The 18,243-nt window shown below is 42.7% G+C and overlaps 1 protein-coding gene across 2 annotated transcripts in view; it reads right to left on the bottom strand.

The window, feature by feature from the left end:
* Positions 1-17,893, bottom strand: part of PIK3AP1 (phosphoinositide-3-kinase adaptor protein 1) — a 38,844-nt gene extending 20,951 nt beyond the window's left edge. Inside the window, exons 1-3 of one of the 2 annotated variants that reach the window (XM_052678256.1) lie at positions 17,785-17,893; positions 12,770-13,186; positions 376-524 (exon numbers count right to left, since the gene is read on the bottom strand). In XM_052678256.1, the coding sequence (XP_052534216.1) occupies positions 376-524; positions 12,770-13,186; positions 17,785-17,797 (579 nt within the window). In that variant the 5' untranslated portion in view covers positions 17,798-17,893. Of the gene's footprint in view, positions 1-375; positions 525-3,144; positions 3,269-12,769; positions 13,187-17,784 lie in introns of those variants that run through there. The other variant, XM_052678257.1, reaches the window with a different exon arrangement.
* Positions 17,894-18,243: the final 350 nt, after the last annotated feature.

The raw sequence follows: 18,243 nt of genomic DNA, 5'->3' as shown, positions 1-18,243 counted from the left end.
AGCACCAGAACTTCCATGATAGATTGCATCCAGGTGCTGGAGTTAATTGGCTCACCACCTTACTCCACTTGTCTGCACTAAATCTCACCAGAATGGAAGATGAAGAGTTAAGAGTGTGAACTTGCTTCATAAGACAGAGGACATGCAGCCACGTCAGTGAGACTATCCATCAGTAAGTGACACTGCACATTACCAAGTTATTCCTGGCCTAGGAAACCAAGCTTATAAAGCAGAGACACTGAGGGAACCTGAGAAGACAGGGAACAAAAAATGAATTAGGGACTACATTCCAGGTTGTAAAACCCTCAACTGTGGAGAACATAACACGTTGCACTAGCATACAAGAACATAGCCCAGGAAATGGCCATACAGTACCCCACAGCGTATGTGATCAGGCTGCACCACCAGATGCTCCCCAATGTTCTTGGATGATTCTTGCTCTTCATTCATGGCAAGTTGGCAGGAGTAAACTGAGTTTTTCTCGTCTTCTGTTTCTGTATCAGTTACAGAGTCGCAGCCTGAGTCTAAAATAAAGCATACAGAGTCCCATTAAATTATTTCAATTTTCTGAAAATTCATGGATATACACACATCAGCCCTGAGAAGCAAGCACAGAAGTGGGGGAGAACTTGATACACTTTTCAAAGGAAAGTTTAGAAAAGGGGATGTAGTTTAAGAAAGAGAAACTACAGTTTCCTCATTTGTTCCCCTAAGGGGACAGCTGGGGAAAATTCAAAAAGACAAAAAAGTGCTGAAGTAGCACTGCAAAGGCTTATGAAGAAAAAAAAAACCAAAAAAGAAAACCAACAACAAAAAAAAAACACTCCCTCATGAGATGGACAGTTTCTTTCTCATGTTAGGTAGGAAAACCAGTATGCCAATATGTCATATAAGAAAGATCTGCAAATGGACTCATCTGACTCCTGCCACTCTCTGAGTGCACTGTAGAATGGGCAACAGCCTTTGAAGTCCTACTCTCCCAAAGTCAATGAAGGAAACCTACTTTTATTTCATATCAGCAGTATCCTTAGTTATCTGGATCCTTCTTGCTCCAACTCCAGAACACACTACAGTGTCTATAAGCAAAACATAAGGCAGTAGTCTGAAAGGATCCTGATCCTCAAGCAAGAGGGTGAATACAAGAGTGAATCTGAAACACCAAAAACATCCTTTTTGCGTAAGAATCACAGTACTCTGTCCAAACTGAGCCAAGAGAAGTAAATATCTGTAACCCTGCAATCTGCACATACAAAGCAATGTTCTCACTCATGCCTCCCAGAAACAGCACATATTTACACTGATGGATGGGCAAACATATTGATAACACAAGAAAAAAAAAAAAAAGTAGCAAGAGAAGCAGGAATTAAAATAGCTGAGAATTCTCATATCCCTGCCAGGAAATACTTTTCCCAGCTACAGAAGGGAAATACAAAATCTGTATCTACTTATTAGAAAGATTTTTAAAATCTAATTTTTAATCTCTTGATTGACACTTTTTGTAATTTCTACATTTGAATAGGACTCTATGAATCCATGCAGATGCAATTGTGCTTTCAGGAGACCAGCTTTAAACCATGCAAGTGTAGCAAATTATTCAGCTGAAGGTTTTGTCACAAAGAACAGTACACAACTTCATGTTTGTGAGTGCTTCACATGGCAAGTACTCACGTGAGTACAACCACACTATTGCTTTAATGTTTTCTGTAAAAAGAGAAGAGGTGAAACTCTACAGCTCTAAAGTTCAAGTAAGGTATCACTACAAATATCAGTATTTCTTAAACCTAGAACAGTATGTGCAGATAAGGCAGACATTTTAAAACTGCATCAAAACAGATTTTTAGATTTGGCCACAAAGAAACTGCTGGGACAAGGCTAGACACTAAAGGTCTTTTGGATTTTTCAGACTGCAGTACTTAGCATTGCAGAAAATTACAGACTGAGGTTATAAATCCCTTAACTCAGTATTATAATGGATACTGTCTGAAGTCATCAGCCAGACCCCACTTTTGGGAATCTTTGTTCTGGGGAAAGGTGGACTGCTCCAATCAGAGAGTACTGGGCAGCCCAGTGACATAGAAGGAAATCAAAGAAGTAGTCCCACATCCTTCCTTTATATGATAGCTATCACATCAGATGTTTGGCATATGCAGAACAAGACAGCACGCCCTTTTGGAGTAGAGGCAACTGTTACTAGAACTAAGTCTCTAATCTCTTGGTTCTTTCCAATATGACTAAATCAAAAAGACTAAGTTCATCACAGATAACAGAACCAACAATAACTAAATCATAGCTAAACATTAATATTCGTCAACCAAAAGTGCAAGCTGACACTTGCTGGGATCCTGACCCTACGCATAATTCCCCACACCTTAACATGGAGCCAATAGAATGGTAACCTGTACCTCACTTGCCCAACATACGGTCAATTTCAGAAGAAATAAAACCCACAGCTGTGGATCTCAGCTGTATCTACAGTAAGCAGGGATAAGGGAGAAGCAAGGAGAGAACAAGTCTCCAGGCCTCTTTGCTGTAATGACATTATTTAATACTGGAGAAACTAGCAGAGAAAGGACAACTGCAGGAGTCTGCTCTTGAGCTTTTAAGAAGTTCTGGCATTGCTGGATTTCACCTCGCACTTCCGCATTTCTGTAACAGAATTGAGTGCCTGGAGGTCATATGTAAGAACAGGGCTGTTAGGTAATATGGGAAGAAACACTGTTAATCAGTAACTGTATTAACAGCTGATGGAACAAGCACTGCAGTTTCTGGTATTAATTATTCATCTGTTTCTTCATTCATTTAGAAAATTCTGAAATTGTGAATTATGAACTTTCCCTATAAGTATCAGAGTGATGCTATTGTTGTCTTGCACATTGCACATTCACACAATTCTGTGAACATGCAAGCATCAGGATATCATCCTATTACATTCACAAGTATCCACGCTCTAAAGCGATGCGTTGTTAATCAGACCTCCCACTTAATAGGATACTTGACTGATGGTAATCAACAGGCTGATTGAAGACCAAGATTAAGGATACTCCAATCAGCGGATTGATTCAGCAGTGATATCTTTGTCATAGTAGCAAGGCTCGACAGGCCATCACTGAGGAGATCAGAGGCATAAGAAAGTTATAAGATTACCTGAATCGAGCTCCTCCATGAACAGCTGCCATAGGTCAATAGCTCATGGTTACTGACGGTTCTGCCTTCACCCTTTCTATTCCCCTTTAAATGAAAGCTACTTCAGGCCACGCCTGACAGTCGCTGAAACACTCTTGAGAACAGCAGGGGAGGAGATGCGGTCCAAGAAACCCAACCACATTTCCCTTCGAAGAGCGTGCCCCCCGGCAGGAAGCGGCAGCACAGCACTGCACACCCCACACAGGCCCCTCTGTCCTGCATCACCCTGCACGCAGACTGCTGCCCTGCTGGGCCACCAACACTCCAACACTCTCACCCAGGAAAACCCCGGGAAATGCAGGCATGGCCACATGCTTCATCTCAGGCCATTTAGCAGCTCTTAGAGACCAACACGAATCAACCAGTTATTTTGATATTTGCTGAAGGCAGCACGCAGCTCGCTCTGTCATCCATTTCCTCCTGGCGAAGCTGCGAGTGTCTGCATGGAGCTGACATCTGTGGTTTCTCAGAAGTCAGCTGTGACACTGCAGGGCACGTGAACACTTGGCTGGAGTCAGCAATCTGCTCCCTGTGAGCACTCTGTCATCCAGATACATCGCAAGCTGAGCAACAACTTGGCCCTACAGCTTCTGTGTGAGCAGACTGCCCCTCGTCAGTATCTGCAAATACTTCCCATCTCACCCATCCACCAGCTCACCAGCAGAGCTGAGGAGTTTTCATGAGATCTTAGGCTTTCACCTCCCAACACTCAGAGCAAAACAAAAGCTCCTGCTATCAGCCAAGACTTGCAGCTGGCCAAACTTCTCTTCCAAATAGGAACAAGCACATTAGGGCTGCCCAAGCAATTCCAGCAGCATTTGCAAGAAGCTTGCTGCTTAAATCTACATGTAGAACACCTAAAGCCAGATTCTCTGTTCTACAAAGAAAGCAGTCACATTTTATTTGTAATCATAGTTCTGAATCTCCATTAAGAAAACAAGCTGTGTTTTATCAGGCCAAGATTTGCTTGAGCAAGTGTGTGCATATCACTTGGGGAAGTTGTTTTCTTACTAAGGACACAACATCTCAGCAGGTCAGGACTGGCGCTTCAGCAAACTGTGAGAAGCCAGAAGGTATGGCTGTGTTTACCTTTATGACTTACTGAGACAACACCCATCTTTAATACTCAAAAAAGACACATTACTCCATAATTTCTCTATAAAGCATACTTCATCCTGTCTTGAAGAATGAGTTTTGTTTTATGTTATTATAGATCTATGAATATGCGGCTGAACAGAGAAAAATGTCTGAGTGCAAGAGGCTTTTGTGACCTTCATTAGTTTATAAACCAAGTGAATCAATCTATTCACTTTTCCTGTCTCAATATTCCTAAATGTTGCTCGCAGGTTATTTTTTAATTTAATCTTTGAAATGAAAAATTGAAAAATGAAAAACTAAAAGTTGTTCACAGTGTCAAGGACAATTCCACATCACTCATGTAAATGCCAGAAAGTAAGAACAAGAAAATAGCCAGCAAATACCATACCCCACACCTGGGTTGCAGGAACAGGAAATCTGGCATGAAGACCTGGAAACAGTGAGGTTAAGAAAGTAAAGCCTCAAAAGCCAGAAAAGTGGAGAGGACACAGAAAAGAAAATAAGAATAATAATGACAGTCTAGAAAAAAGTAATAAAATGAAAACCCCAAGCTGGCAGAGAATCAGTACAGAACAGAAAGACAACTTGTGGTATAAAAGGAACCTTTCTCCAGTTTAGGGGAAAATGTCAGCAGTAACTTCCAGTCAGCTGTTTCTGCTAAGCTCTGCTTTTAATTGTTCACCAGCATATAGCACCAATTAGAAAATTGTGGGTTTACGTTATGGTCCCAACCTTGATTCTATTGTACTGTAGACATAAAGTTGATTACTTCTCTTTCCAAATGCTAGAATCAAATCCCAAGTCCAGATGGAGAAAGTCAGAAGGTTTCCTGGCACTTAGTGATACCTCAGACAGCTGAGACTGACAAAGCACTGTCAGCAGCAAAGCAATTGTGACCAGACTGATGCACACAACCAATCACATCTCATCAGGGGCATTCCCTGATATGCAAAAACACAGCTAAGAGCCCGTTATAGGAATTCTTTTCCATCAGCAAAAGATGGAATTAGGAACTGCATCAACATGCCGCTGGAATTCTTCTCTTGGATCCAGTGCCTCAGAAGGAACAGCTGGGAAACTGCCTAACACTTCATTTGCCCTAGCAACACTTCTCAGCCTTCTCTGCCTTGACTGCAGATGACAACAGCAAGTAGCTCAGGATTGGTTTGCAGCCTCCTCTTCCTCAGTTGCTCAGGAAAGTACTTATCTGTAACTGCAGGTTGTACCAAGAACATGTTCACAAAGATCTAAGCACAGGGGAGATTCACAGAAACTTAGCAGGTTCTCCAGGATGACAAGATAGCACTCAGTAATCCCATCATATCATAAATAGCAGATTGCAGTTCAGGATTGTGTGCAAAACACTGTTCTAGTTTTACAAACTTAGAGCACTGTTCATTCATTAGCAGCCTTGACCTGAAAGTGGGACCTTGAAAGTGAAGGACTGGATGGATCTGAGATCACAGTAATTCCTAGAGATGCAGTGTGCAAGGAATGCATACAGCCTGAAACCAGCAAGTTTCCCAGTAACAGAAAGACACTTTCCCAGCAGAGACCCCTCAATTTTTATTTTTTTTTTTAATTTACTTTTTTTTTTTTTTTTTTTTTTTGAGTCAGTGTGTGAAGTTCTGCTATTAGAAATCCTCAGGTGACCTTTTACAGTTGTGGAAAAGAAGTGTCATCTTCTATTGCCTAATAAAGCATGAGTAAAAAACTTCCCTTACAGCAGTGTTATTTGTCCAGAAAACATTGCTTTGGCTCAAATGTATGTCTTGCTTCAGACAGTAGTCATGGCTTAGCAAGTATGTTAAGATGAAAAAATAACTTCTGCACTTGTCTGGAGGATAGATGTTCACAAAAGTAAAAGCTACAGAAGTTTTAAAATATAATTGCACTCATTACGCCCTCCTCCCAACTCTTGCTTCCCTTTCTTGTCTTTATTTCCACCAGAAATTGCAGCCCACACAACAAAGCCAGCAGAAGAGAACGTGTTTGGCTGTGTCAGCAAGATGCAAGCCAAGGATCTTTGCCTGAGCATTTGAGAAGTGGGAGTTCAGACTGAGCAGCCAGCCCCTGACCTTCAGGATGTGAAAGAACTGCTATACATCTCGCTCCTCAATACTGCAAAGGCAGTAATGTCAGCTCTGCCACCGATGGAACCTCTCCCTCAGATGCTGAAGACCCACTGGTATCCTTCAGTCATTTTTAAAAAAATACTTCCAAAGTTTCCTGTGACAATGATGGATCCACCAGAGCCTTGCAAAATGCAAACCTAGAAGCTATACAACTCTCCAAATGCACAACAGAGGTCTTTGAGACAACCTGAAGTCTGCTCCACACATCTCTTCAAACCCGATCGGTTCAGTATCTCTTTCTGACCACAAACATTTGCAAAGTTTTGCTTTAGCTGTCTCAACTTGGAAGAAACCATCAGCGATAGGGCTGGGCTTTTATTTTAAGCATGTTTTAAAGCCTTGCAGTTCACACTGAGGATATTTAAAATTAACCTCAGCCATCACCTTAAGGCAACCCACAGGGAGATTAAAAATACAGAGAAACATGGTTAGCATTTGCAATGTGCATGGAGTCTATTATAGCCTGATGCTTCCTAACCACACCAGTTTCTGTACTTGAAAAGTTCTGCACTATCATTTCATTGCTTCAGTCCAGAAAGCTGATATGCACCTATGTAAATCAGCCTGTTTGAATCTCCTACCATTGCAGAAGACAAGCTGAGAAGCACTGCTGTTAAGGTGTATAAGCCAGGAGTTTATGAAGCACCTTTGATACAAACAACACTCCCATCTTGTAATTGGGAAGGCTGTTTCAACTACTTCGCCCTCTTTGCCACAGATGAGTAAGAACATTGATGCATTTCTCTCAACATCTCTTGAGGGCTTATTTAAAATTTCTAGTTGCTTTAAACCACTCTCTGAAATACGTGTTTCCAACATCAGTCATTTATTGCCACACCAACAGCTGCAAGGAAGGACATGTGAATTTATGTTCTCTCAACCTTAACTCCTGTGCATCGATATCACAGTTTCCTTTCCTTGGCAGGCTGAGAACCAGTTGGGCAGCCCAACTCCCATAAGAACGAAGCAGACCCTCACTGCACTCAGAGGACTGACTAATGCAGCACCTGTTCCTCTTCAAAGAGCAGGGTCAAGGAAGCATATCCTCTATTTCAAAACAATTCAGCAGAGAAAAACACAGCTTTAAAAATTCACTTAATATTTCCCCTTCAAAGAGGGGGAAAAAAAAGGATCAAGGAATGGAGGAAAGACTGCAGTAAAACAGGTAATATTGTTACCTTTGGTATACAAGGCCACTCCAGTAGGCCAGCAGAAATAAATGTTAAAGGTAATACCCTGTGAGAAAACAGCTCTTTCTGGCAGCTTTGTATCTAGCATTAGTCCTTTAAGAGGGTGGCAAAACTTCCCCATGAACTATTTGGTGATGTCAAGTCTCTTCCTACCGGAATTCCCTTTCACATCCAGCTTTCCTAGGAACAAGGCTCCATGGCCAAGCCTTATGAAATAAGTCAAGCAGCACTGGGAGCAGCTGTTACAGCTGCTGGATTTAGCTCTGCCCCCACATGCAACAGCAAGCTCAGTAAACACTGGAAATCTCAGTACGCCATTTCTTGTAGGCGTCTGTCCCGATACAGAGCAGAATGAACCTGTAGAGAGGAAGGGAGGTTGCAATTCCCAGTTTATAGCACCCTTTGCCCACTGTCTTACCTGCAAGTCTCCGTGTGAGGCTGACAGAGGGGTTCTGAGAGAAGTACTGACAGCCAGAAGCAGACATAGCTTAAAAGCTGCTACTGTCAGGAGGTATCAGCTCCACAGTACAACAGAGAGCACCTACTATTCAGTAATTGCTGTATGAGGCATCTCAGGATCACCACTGTCCTTGTGCTAGTGTGCAGCTGTTACTGGCAGTGGCTTTTGTGGTTTCTAATGAAAAGTTGCCTTTAAAAGCATTCAACATGAATTAATATTTTTAAAGGGGGAAGAGGTAGGGAAGAAAGGAAAGTGTACAAATTTATCCTCAAAAGCTACGGACGTTGTGATATTCGCTTTGTCATTCCTGCAGATAGTTAAAGCAAGAGTGTAACAAATCAGGTAACACTGGATTTCATTGTGCTTGCTGTGAAATAGATACAGGCTATCAGAGATGTACTCTCCAGCCTTTAGAAGAGAAGAGTCAGGAGGTATCTTATCAGTGTGCACCTGATGAAAGGGAATGAAAGAAGAATAAGACTCTTCCCAGTACTGTCCAGAGAAGATTCAAAGTCTTCTTCTGCAGAGATATTCAAAACCTGACTGCACATGGTCCTGGCCAACATGATTTATCTGGCTATATTTGAACAGAGAGGTTGGCCTGTACAGTCTCAAAAGGTCCCTTCCAACATCAATATTCCACGATATGTTCCCAACTTTCATTCATGCTTTTTCGCCAGAGCAAGAAGAAAACCAGGAAGTTAATTCAATTCCTTGTCATGTACAGGAGAGAGAATGATAATAGCTTGTGTGGTTTCTGTTACACCATTTCCCTCCCAACAGATAAATTAAGCCATTTATAGTGTTTCTTCTTTCCACAAGTCCTTTGGCAGGCAAATAGTTTCTGTGAGTTAGGTTTTTCACAGTCATGACAAAAGAACAAAACCATCACAGCCAAAAAGGCTTCTGTTACACAACAACAAGTTGAAAATATCACAGGCATCTCTACCCCATGATTGTGACTGACACAGATGAAATTCCAACCCTGAGACTGGTTTGTTTTTTTTTTTGCATCTCCTTCCAGGTATGTCACACGGTTCCTAACAGTCACTTCTGATCCTTTTGTTTTGCAAGAAGTTTGCTAGCACTGATATTTCTTTCTCATCCACCTCATTGCATGAGTACTATGTTCAGTCAAGGCTGCATTTGTCTGTCAACAGCCTGACTTCTAACTGCTGTTTTGTCTGGTCATCACGTTAACAATTTCAGGCAGCTGTTGGCTTCCCTGGCATTTTACCTGCAAGAGTTTGCTCTCATACAAAAGTTCGAGGCCACTGACTAATTAGCAAACATTTTGGAAACAGACTTGTAAAGCCAGGCATTTGGGGGCGGGGGGGGAGGGGGGAAGGTAGGGGCTGGAATGAACTGGATAAATCTTAACAACACAAAACAGATCTAAGTTGTGTTATGCCACCATGGGAGGAAGAGGAAGATCAATGGCTCCAACAGCAAGCTTCCAGCTGGACAAGATGGCTTAAGCCTTAAGTAGTAGGCTGTTCATCACACCCAGTTTGGGATTACATCCCATCAGAACCAAGCTGACTTGTACAGCGCCATCCAAAGCATTTTCACGTCCTCAGCACAGTTTGTGCACAGCCCGAGAAACACAAACAGAACCGCCTGCAAACAGAAACCTTCTTGGCCTCTGTAGTTTGCCTCAATTGAGAAATTAGAGTAAAAACTGCCCTTCCTACCAAGCAGCAAACATCAGTGTCAACACTGTTTGTTCTCAACAAGGCCAGACGAACACTTCCTCATTTCTGACGTTCTACTAAACTAATAAAAATTAAAATAGCTTTCAGTGTGTGATGTCTGCAGGTGTCATGTTCCCATGATGCCCTAAACAAACCACACTATAACAGCTGCACTGCAGGCAACAAAATAACCTAAAAAGGGCCAATATAGGGATTCTAGAGAGGTATTTGTTCCCACTGAGTCCTGTGCTCCTCTCATTCAGGATAGAGCTGCTAAGAAACTGAACTCAGCCTGTGGAAATAAGTATTTCCAGAGGTAGACACCCAGATAAATTGTTTCAAACACGGTCATAAACTTTCCTTGCTAAGTGCTGTAGGAGTAGAGAGATACTTTTCTAGGGAAAAATACACAGTCTGCTGCAGAAAATGGACTGAACTGAGGCATCCTGACTTCCAAGCCTTTGTCTAAAAACTTAAAAGTGAAATAGTGGAAGCAGAGCACATGTTGCGTTTCTCTATGGGAGAGAGAGCTGTTACACACTTATTTCAAGCCTCTCATCTCTGCATTAGCTACAGACAAACTAGAAGCAAGACACTGATTTATTTTTAGTACAAAGAAGAAAGTTTTTGCAGTTTCACCCCAAAAGGCAACACCTGGTGTTGTCTTCTCTCCAGAGGATATATTTGCATTTGAGGCTATTCACAAAAGCTTTGTTTGTAGAATCACGGGGTGTGAGACCTCATCCCTGTGGCAGAATGAGATATGTTCATCCAAGTGCTTCAGCCACAAATCCAGCCCATCTGAAGTAGATTTTTCCTTTATAGGAGTCAGTGACAGGAGGCTGTTTGTCTTGGTAACCACTCTAATGTGTATAATCAAACTGTTGGACATCACCCAACTGGTATGCAGTAGACAGCTTGCTTCAGGTAGGGCTTCTGTACCAGCAAGTCCAGAAATTCTGACTTTTCATGTACCAAACTACTTGGAAAATGCTGCAGAAGACTCCATAGCAAATATCATCTCATCTTTTTCATGGTCAAATATTTTCCAGATATACTAAAGCTAGTATAAGGTCTATGTATGCTCCTTCCTTTTTTTCATACAGAGAAAATAACCTGCATTATTTTTGTTACATAGGAACAACTACAGAAATCCAAAGCATAATCTCTCTTTAAAAACACAATTTACATGTAACTAAAGCACATACTAACTTTCAACAGAGATCACACCTCTGGAGAAGAAGTCTTCCAGCTAAAGGAATGGAAGAGGCTGGTGAGAACTGGCTCTGGGAAGAGATTTCAGTCAGTATCCCTTCACACTTTCACTCCAACAGTTCTCTGTTAACAGCTAGTCCGTAGTAATTACAAGTTAACTAACATATATAATCCAGAGAGATATTGCTTATATTTACCTAAATGTGAAAGGCATATGAAAAGTAAATTAAAACATACAGACCAGACACTAAATGTATTAAGAGTATAAAAATTCAGCCACAGTTTTCTGTCTTCGTTCAGGCCAAAGAAAGGAGCCTGCCTACGTTAGGTCTAGGTTATCTATCAGAAAACCAGCACAGTTCAGGGTTATTTGAAAGAGGGATACAGACTGGTACTAGGAAACATCTGCTGTGACCTATCGGCCTGAGAATGTCATCTTCACACAACCTCTAAGCCAAGTTTTTTCAGGGGACTCGTTCTGGCAAAGACCATGACTGTCAACATTTATTTTTACTGCAACAAGTTGGTCATCATAACTATTCCTCTTGTTATTCTAGCATAATGCCTCTTTTCAGAATATCCAAACAGCCTCTGAAGATCAAGCAGAAATCATAATCATGGCACAGACATCTCCCATCCAATCTGCAGCTTCTGAAACCTCCCAAGTGCCAAAATGAGATCAGATGACCACAGTAAGAGATCTGCTGGAGGTGAAAATATAATAGCAGGCAAAGAAAATACAGAAAGGCAAAGAGACAGCAGCAACATTTTGAAGGATCACTGCAGTTAAAGCTGCAGGAATTAGAATCTGCTCACACTTTGGAGCTTCAAGGGTACAGCATTAGCTCTCCAGCAATACAACTGGTCCCAGGGTACCTAATTCTGTAAGGTGAAAGATCAAGGAGACACACAGCAGCAGATGTATCAGAAGACATCATTTTTTTTATTCCTGCCACTAAATACAGATAAATCCTAATCCAAGATGCAGTCATGGAATTCCAATCCTGTTAAGGATGACAGGAACACTCATTGTGGCAGTGTCATAAAAACATCCTAACCAATACTGGACTCCCTGGAGCTCTCTACTTTCATTTCTACAGATACTGTGAGAAAGGAATACCAAAAACTACTCCAGAGTTTAGGAAAGTTCAAGTTTGATTAGAACTCCATCCCTAGTCTCCATCTGTAAACATTTCTCTGCTATCAATACTTCTCTATGTATTATGAGGTGATCATTTTCAGAGCATTTGGAGAACACTGATATTTGAATTGCACTGATAGCTTTAAAAATCACCCAACTACTTTGTGACATTCCATAATGGGTAACAACAAACTCATCTTCTGCCAGAATGGTTTGCCCTCTGACTTCAACCTGATTGCTAGAGAATTCACATTAAGTAACATTGTTTTGACTCTGGTGTAACAGAAGGTCTGAAGAAAAAGGTAATTTTCTCTTGATTGGGATCAATAAACTCCAGGTACAATATTTACAGGCAGAAATTTAAAGATGCTAAGTCTGTAATTTTCCATTTGCATTCAAAATTAAAAACACAATCCACAAGTTCAGACATTCTCTGTGAATCGCAGGGGATCTTTCCTGAATTAGTAACCAACTGACCATGCACAGGAAGAGCACCTTGCAGAACTGTCTAGTTTACAATGGTTGTCCAATTTACTTTAGTTTTTGGTTTCAGAAAAACACGTTACAAGCGTTAAAACAAGGATGAACAATACCACAAATATCCTGCCTCCAGTTGCTGACCACAAAGCCCACCTCCACAATCACGACCTTACCTTCTGAAATAGCCTTCCTGACAGCTTCTAGGTAAGCATCGGGCTCATCATCATATGAGAGTTCTTGCCACTGATACCAGTCCTTGAAAAAGGTCAAATAGTCATCACAATCTGTAACACCGCAGAACAGCTTGACTACTTTCTGTGGGGGCCATAAAGCTTCCTGAAGGCTTTGCAGGACAGGAGGGAAATAAAAGCTCTGCACCAGCTCAGCAGATAGCAAAATAACGATGCTCCGACTTCTGCTGAAAATGTCCAGCTCTTGGTTAGAGATGGCAGACTCTCCTTCCAGCTGGTAGCTCTGAATCTGATGCTTTCGGATGTGCCGAGTAGAGAGGAAGAGGTTCTGGAGGTACTGACACCACTCAGCAGCGTCACTCGCATACAGAATCAGCACATCGTATCCCCCATGGGTTCCTGTAGAAGTGCAAGATCATAGTGGGGAAGAGGATTAAATACACAGCAAGAACGGATCCACGGTTTTACAGCAAAGCGACCAACAGAACTGTCACCCTGCAATCCATCTGAGTATCTCTAAAGCACTTTCAACGCATGATAGTGATATCCAAAGCAAGCGATGCTAAGGGTGCTTGAATTCCTTCTGAATTGACTTCACTGGAATTTAAGTCATTTTTTTTGTTTTCAAAAACCTTCTCTGGCGAAGGGAATTTCTCCTGTAGTTTCAAGTGAAACAAGCCGCATGAGGAAATTTTCAGATATAAAGCAGGCCAACAGGGAAAAGAAAAGAAAAAAGTAATAGCATGAAAATGAGATACCACCTGTGGGTGAGAATCAGAATCATTTTGCGACACAACCGTAGACCATCACATACTCAAGTGGAGCATACACTCAGCACAGCACACCAAAGATAAGACAGGCCTTCATTTAAATGAGATCTCAGTGCTCACAGGAAGTCATGACAGCTTCCATGGTTTTAGACACTTTTGCTGTCATTGCAGCAGAAAGCAAACGGTCTGCAAAGTATGTGTGCAACCAAAGGGTACAGCAGCCCCAGGGCATGCAGCACAGTCCTACCATCCAGGTTTCAGAGGCTTTGTAAGCTTGCATTGGAGCCCCAAAACTGTCATGAAAAGGTTTCCTGACCTGTTTGGCATGAAAAAAACCCACCTCCTCAGAAGGAAGGAACTAGTACAATAAGTGGTGGCTATAACACAGCCTGAAATAAGCTCACAGTTGACTTATTCAGCATCTCTCTAGGGACATCTCCTAACAACTCCTTCTCGCATTTCTGTATTCTGGACTGAAGGCACCTCTCAATCTGCTTCCAGTTTGCTATGAAGGTCACATGCAGACTGAAGGAACATGACATGAGGCAGTGCTTTATCTATAAATCCCCCAAAATGCTGATGTCAAAGTTTAATTCTTCTATGAAGAAATATACTCAAATTTGCATATTATGGCTTTGACCCCATTGCAAACTTCAATGCTGAATATTTCAAATGTTACGAGCAAACTATCTTCTAATTGCAGTTTAACTTAAAATCACCAGCATTTCTAACCTACCTCCATTCTGAAGCAAGCAAACAAAGGCAGATTTTGCTAATTAAAGTAGAAGGCAATGTTTAAAATTCAGCATGCCAAGAAGAGCATCTGCAAAGAGTGAGCTTACTAAAATTGAAGACTGCACTTTTGCAGTCATCTTATTAAAATTAAATCAAAATTGAACATCCTCCAAAGTGGATTCAGTAAAATAATAATTAAAAAAAAAAAAAAAGAAAAAAGCTTTCACTCCAGCAAGAACCCAGCATTTGGGGGTGGGTGCAGATGGGAAGCCATTAACTGTAAACACTGATCACTGGGGCACAGTGAGAAGCCTTCCTTCCCCAAAAGAAACAGCAAATATGCCAGCTTGACAGACCCTCTGCAAGCTCCCAAGGTGGCATTTATATCCCAGGAAATCACCACCCAGAGCAAAGTGCAACATAGGAACAAACTTCACCAAGGAAGTTTAGGAAAAGCATGGATCCTCTAGCTGGCACACCGCTCCCCTCAACAGAGCTGTGCCAGCTCTTCCCAAGCTCTTTTGCCTCCATCCTGTACCCTTTTTGCACATGCTTCAGATAAACTACCAATGGCCTTTAAAAGGAGAAGAGTAAAATGAAATTACTGACTCCATGCTAAGAGCTAAGGCAATTTTCCAGTTCATACGCAAAAACAGTGGAAGTGAGTCCCAAAGAGCTAGCTGAGTAAGCTTAAGTCAGCAGATGGGAAAACCTAGATGTGTTTTCAATTACAACACCCCTTTCTTTCTAAGTAAGTAAGTAAATAACAGATGATAAGACTCACTTTCCCAGATTATGGTATTTTTATCTGATTAAATACCTTCCTTCACAGCACCAACTACTGCTAGTCCTCAGGGGAAAGTGCAATGCAGGAAATACAGAACGTATTTGTGGAGGAGGTTCTTCATACATCATTTACAAAAAGAACTTGCAGAGCACACTTCAAAGCACAATGTAAATCCTTCCTATTGTACATACAAGGAAAACCTAGGTGAACACCAAGCATGTCTTTCAATCCTGACCTCATATGCTTTGGTAGTTCTTTCAACAGCCTGACTTTGCAAAAATAAACATAAGGAAGCTTTCAGTTCAAGTAAGAAAGTTATGAACAGGATGGGCATTAGCAAGACAAGGAAAGATTTGTGTCAGTCAACTGTTCCAGAAATCTTTCACATGCAAAGTGCAATCTTGTTTGAATATCAGCAATATCTTGTTCATGCATTCCTAAGTTTAGAGTAGGAAAATGATTTTTGCTTAGCAAATGTCAGCTATATTAACAATACTGCAGGGCATGCTTGATTATTTATTTCATAGAAAATCATCCAAGTATAATTCTGCTGCAGTTTGCAATGACAAAATATAACCTCTGCACTCCTTTGCAGCTGTAACTCCCTCTTCGATGCTTAGCTGTATATTTCATTACAACAGTAATGATATAAAGCTGATGAGGTTATGATCTATCACTCTAGAATTACCTAAGATCTCTAAGTGAGGCTGAAGTCCCACAAACTAAGTGTCATAGACAAAGAACAAGATAAAAAGCCTTCCCTGCTTCTTGAACCGCACACGAAATAAAAAGGGATAAATTCTATCAGTCAGAACCTAAGACAGCCAGTGGCAAGAGAATAAAAGCGTCCTAAAGGATAGACTGTATGATGGCTTTTCACAGCCTCTCTTTGAGAATGAATCCTCTTTGGATCATGGTCAGGAGTAGGGAGGTGACAATCTCTTAAGTTTGGAACAAACATGAAATAGCAGTTCATGGCAGCACTGGAAGATTCTGATTAGCACTGAAATGGCTAAAGTTTACTGCAGGAAGTCAGCGGATCAGAGCTGGGTAAGATCACATCTGCCCACTTAACACTTCACACTTCTGAATCTGATAGGTTCAATCAACCACTGCTTCACTTCACAAGCCAAAATGTTTAACCATTTTGATTCACAGACCGAAAATAGTTTTCCGTTGCACTTGTCTGCCTCCTAAAGCAAATTCAAGATCTCTAACAGTACACAGCTTTTTTGTACCCCCCTTCTACGTAGTCCATGCCTTCTCAGGGTCCATAGACCAACCACAGACTATAAAAAACTTAGACAAATCTTTTCCACTGTCCTAAAAGACCGAATGTTGTGTCAAGTCAGTTGATTTTCATCTGCTAGATCAAGCCTGCCTCAAATTCTGACAAAATGAAGAAGCACTACGTAGTCTCTTATCTACATTATCATCAATTTGCTTTGGCATATATGTGTATAGAAGATAAAAGAAAACAGCAGCAGCCAATTCCTTGATACAGGAGGATGCATTTCCTATGAAAAAAATCCCTATGATATCAATTAAACTCCACCCGAGATGCCTTAAAAATCAAATTCTTAAATGAGAGATCTTCCAAGGGATGTTAGAAGCTGCTGGTGTGCCACAGAAAGAAGTAACTTTCATATCTGGTGTCTACAATGCGCGAATTTAAGTCATGTATGAGGAAATGCATTCTTCGCCTAGCCGGAATGCATGACAAAGCAACAGTGATCACATGCAATAATTATTAACAGGCTATCGACACCTCTCACTTTGACCAGAATAGAAATCTTCCACTTCAACGTGCTGCAAACAAGCAAGTGGAAACAGAACCGAACTAGATACATTTTTTTCCTTCACATGAGATTTGCATTATGATAGGTGAATTTACAGTCGTTCTACTTTTAGGAGTCTTTGTGAAACCACCCCTCTTTAAGGAGAAAGGTAGTTTTGCCCACAAGTCTCCAGAGGTTCCCGTGTAGCTGATTTTACATCACAAGGAGATACGCGTCAGTGAAACGCAGCCGTTACTTCACTCTCTGAGAACGGCACATTTTCCCTTTTTTAGAGAGGACGCACACACTTCCCCGCAAAGGGGGAACTTGCAGAGTGGGCACTAGTGAACTTACACAATTCGGGTTAACCTCATCTACCTCTGGAGTTTGCCGGTGTACTTTAATCAGTTTTGTCCGCACATGTCAGCGAAGACGGACGGCAACCCAGCGCACCTTGTGACCGGTGCCATGTGGCAAAAGGCAGCAAAATCGTACCCCGAAGAGGGAGCGTGCAAATGGTGGGGAATAAGGCGGTATTTAGGAAGAGCTGCCTTGCTACAGAACATCGCGGCGGACCACCGAGGCGACCGGTGCGCGGCAGGGCAAGGTTACTCGGCCGAACACTCTCCCTCAGTAGCACAGCTCTGCCAGCGACAAGACAAGCAGAGCAAGACGGGGTAGAAATCGCTGTGACCATCGCCTTTTGTTAGCTGCCTCCGAGCGAGCGCGGCGCTCCGGGAGGCACTCTCCTTTCCTCTTCCCCTCCCGCCGGCCGGCTGCACCGCCCTACCTGCGGGGCGGGCTGCGGCCGGGGCAGCTCCGCGCTCCGCTACCGCCCCGTTCAGCGGCGGCCGGCGCTTCCCGCACCGTCCCCTACCGACCCCCGGCGCTTCCCCCCGCTCCCCACGGAGCGGCCGCGGCACTTACCGTAGGCCGTCATGGTCCGGGGCTGGCGGCGGCGCACCGCGGCGTCCGTCCCGCGGTCACTTCCTCGACCAGTCCGGAGACCCGCTCCGCAGCCCGCCCCCCGCCCGCCCCGCCGCCGGCCAGCACCGCCCTTGGGGCCGCTCCGAGCGCAGCTCCGGCCCCGACGGCGGCGCCCTCGGGCTTACCGCGACGGCAGGTCCTCGCTCGTACTAACAGCGCACAGGCTGAGCCCCGGCCGTTCCTTCCTGCTCTAGCACTGCTCGTTTTCGCTTTTCAGCGCTTTTAAAACCCACGTGCCGCGGAGCTACCTAAAAGCGAGCGTTTAGGATGACCACTTATATCTTCTCTGAGATTCCCTCGAACTGACTCTGTTCCTCCTTCCAGCTAAAGCTGCTCCGGCTCCGCAGGGCTTAGCACTGGCTGGAAGGATGGGAACAGAAGAGTCCGATACAGTGGAAA

This window comes from Tympanuchus pallidicinctus, unplaced genomic scaffold (assembly GCF_026119805.1).
Source record: "Tympanuchus pallidicinctus isolate F22 unplaced genomic scaffold, pur_lepc_1.0 scaffold16, whole genome shotgun sequence".
Taxonomy (NCBI): Eukaryota; Metazoa; Chordata; class Aves; order Galliformes; family Phasianidae; genus Tympanuchus; species Tympanuchus pallidicinctus.
Note: the sequence above shows the minus strand (reverse complement) of the source record. Positions and strands in the feature narration are given on the sequence as shown.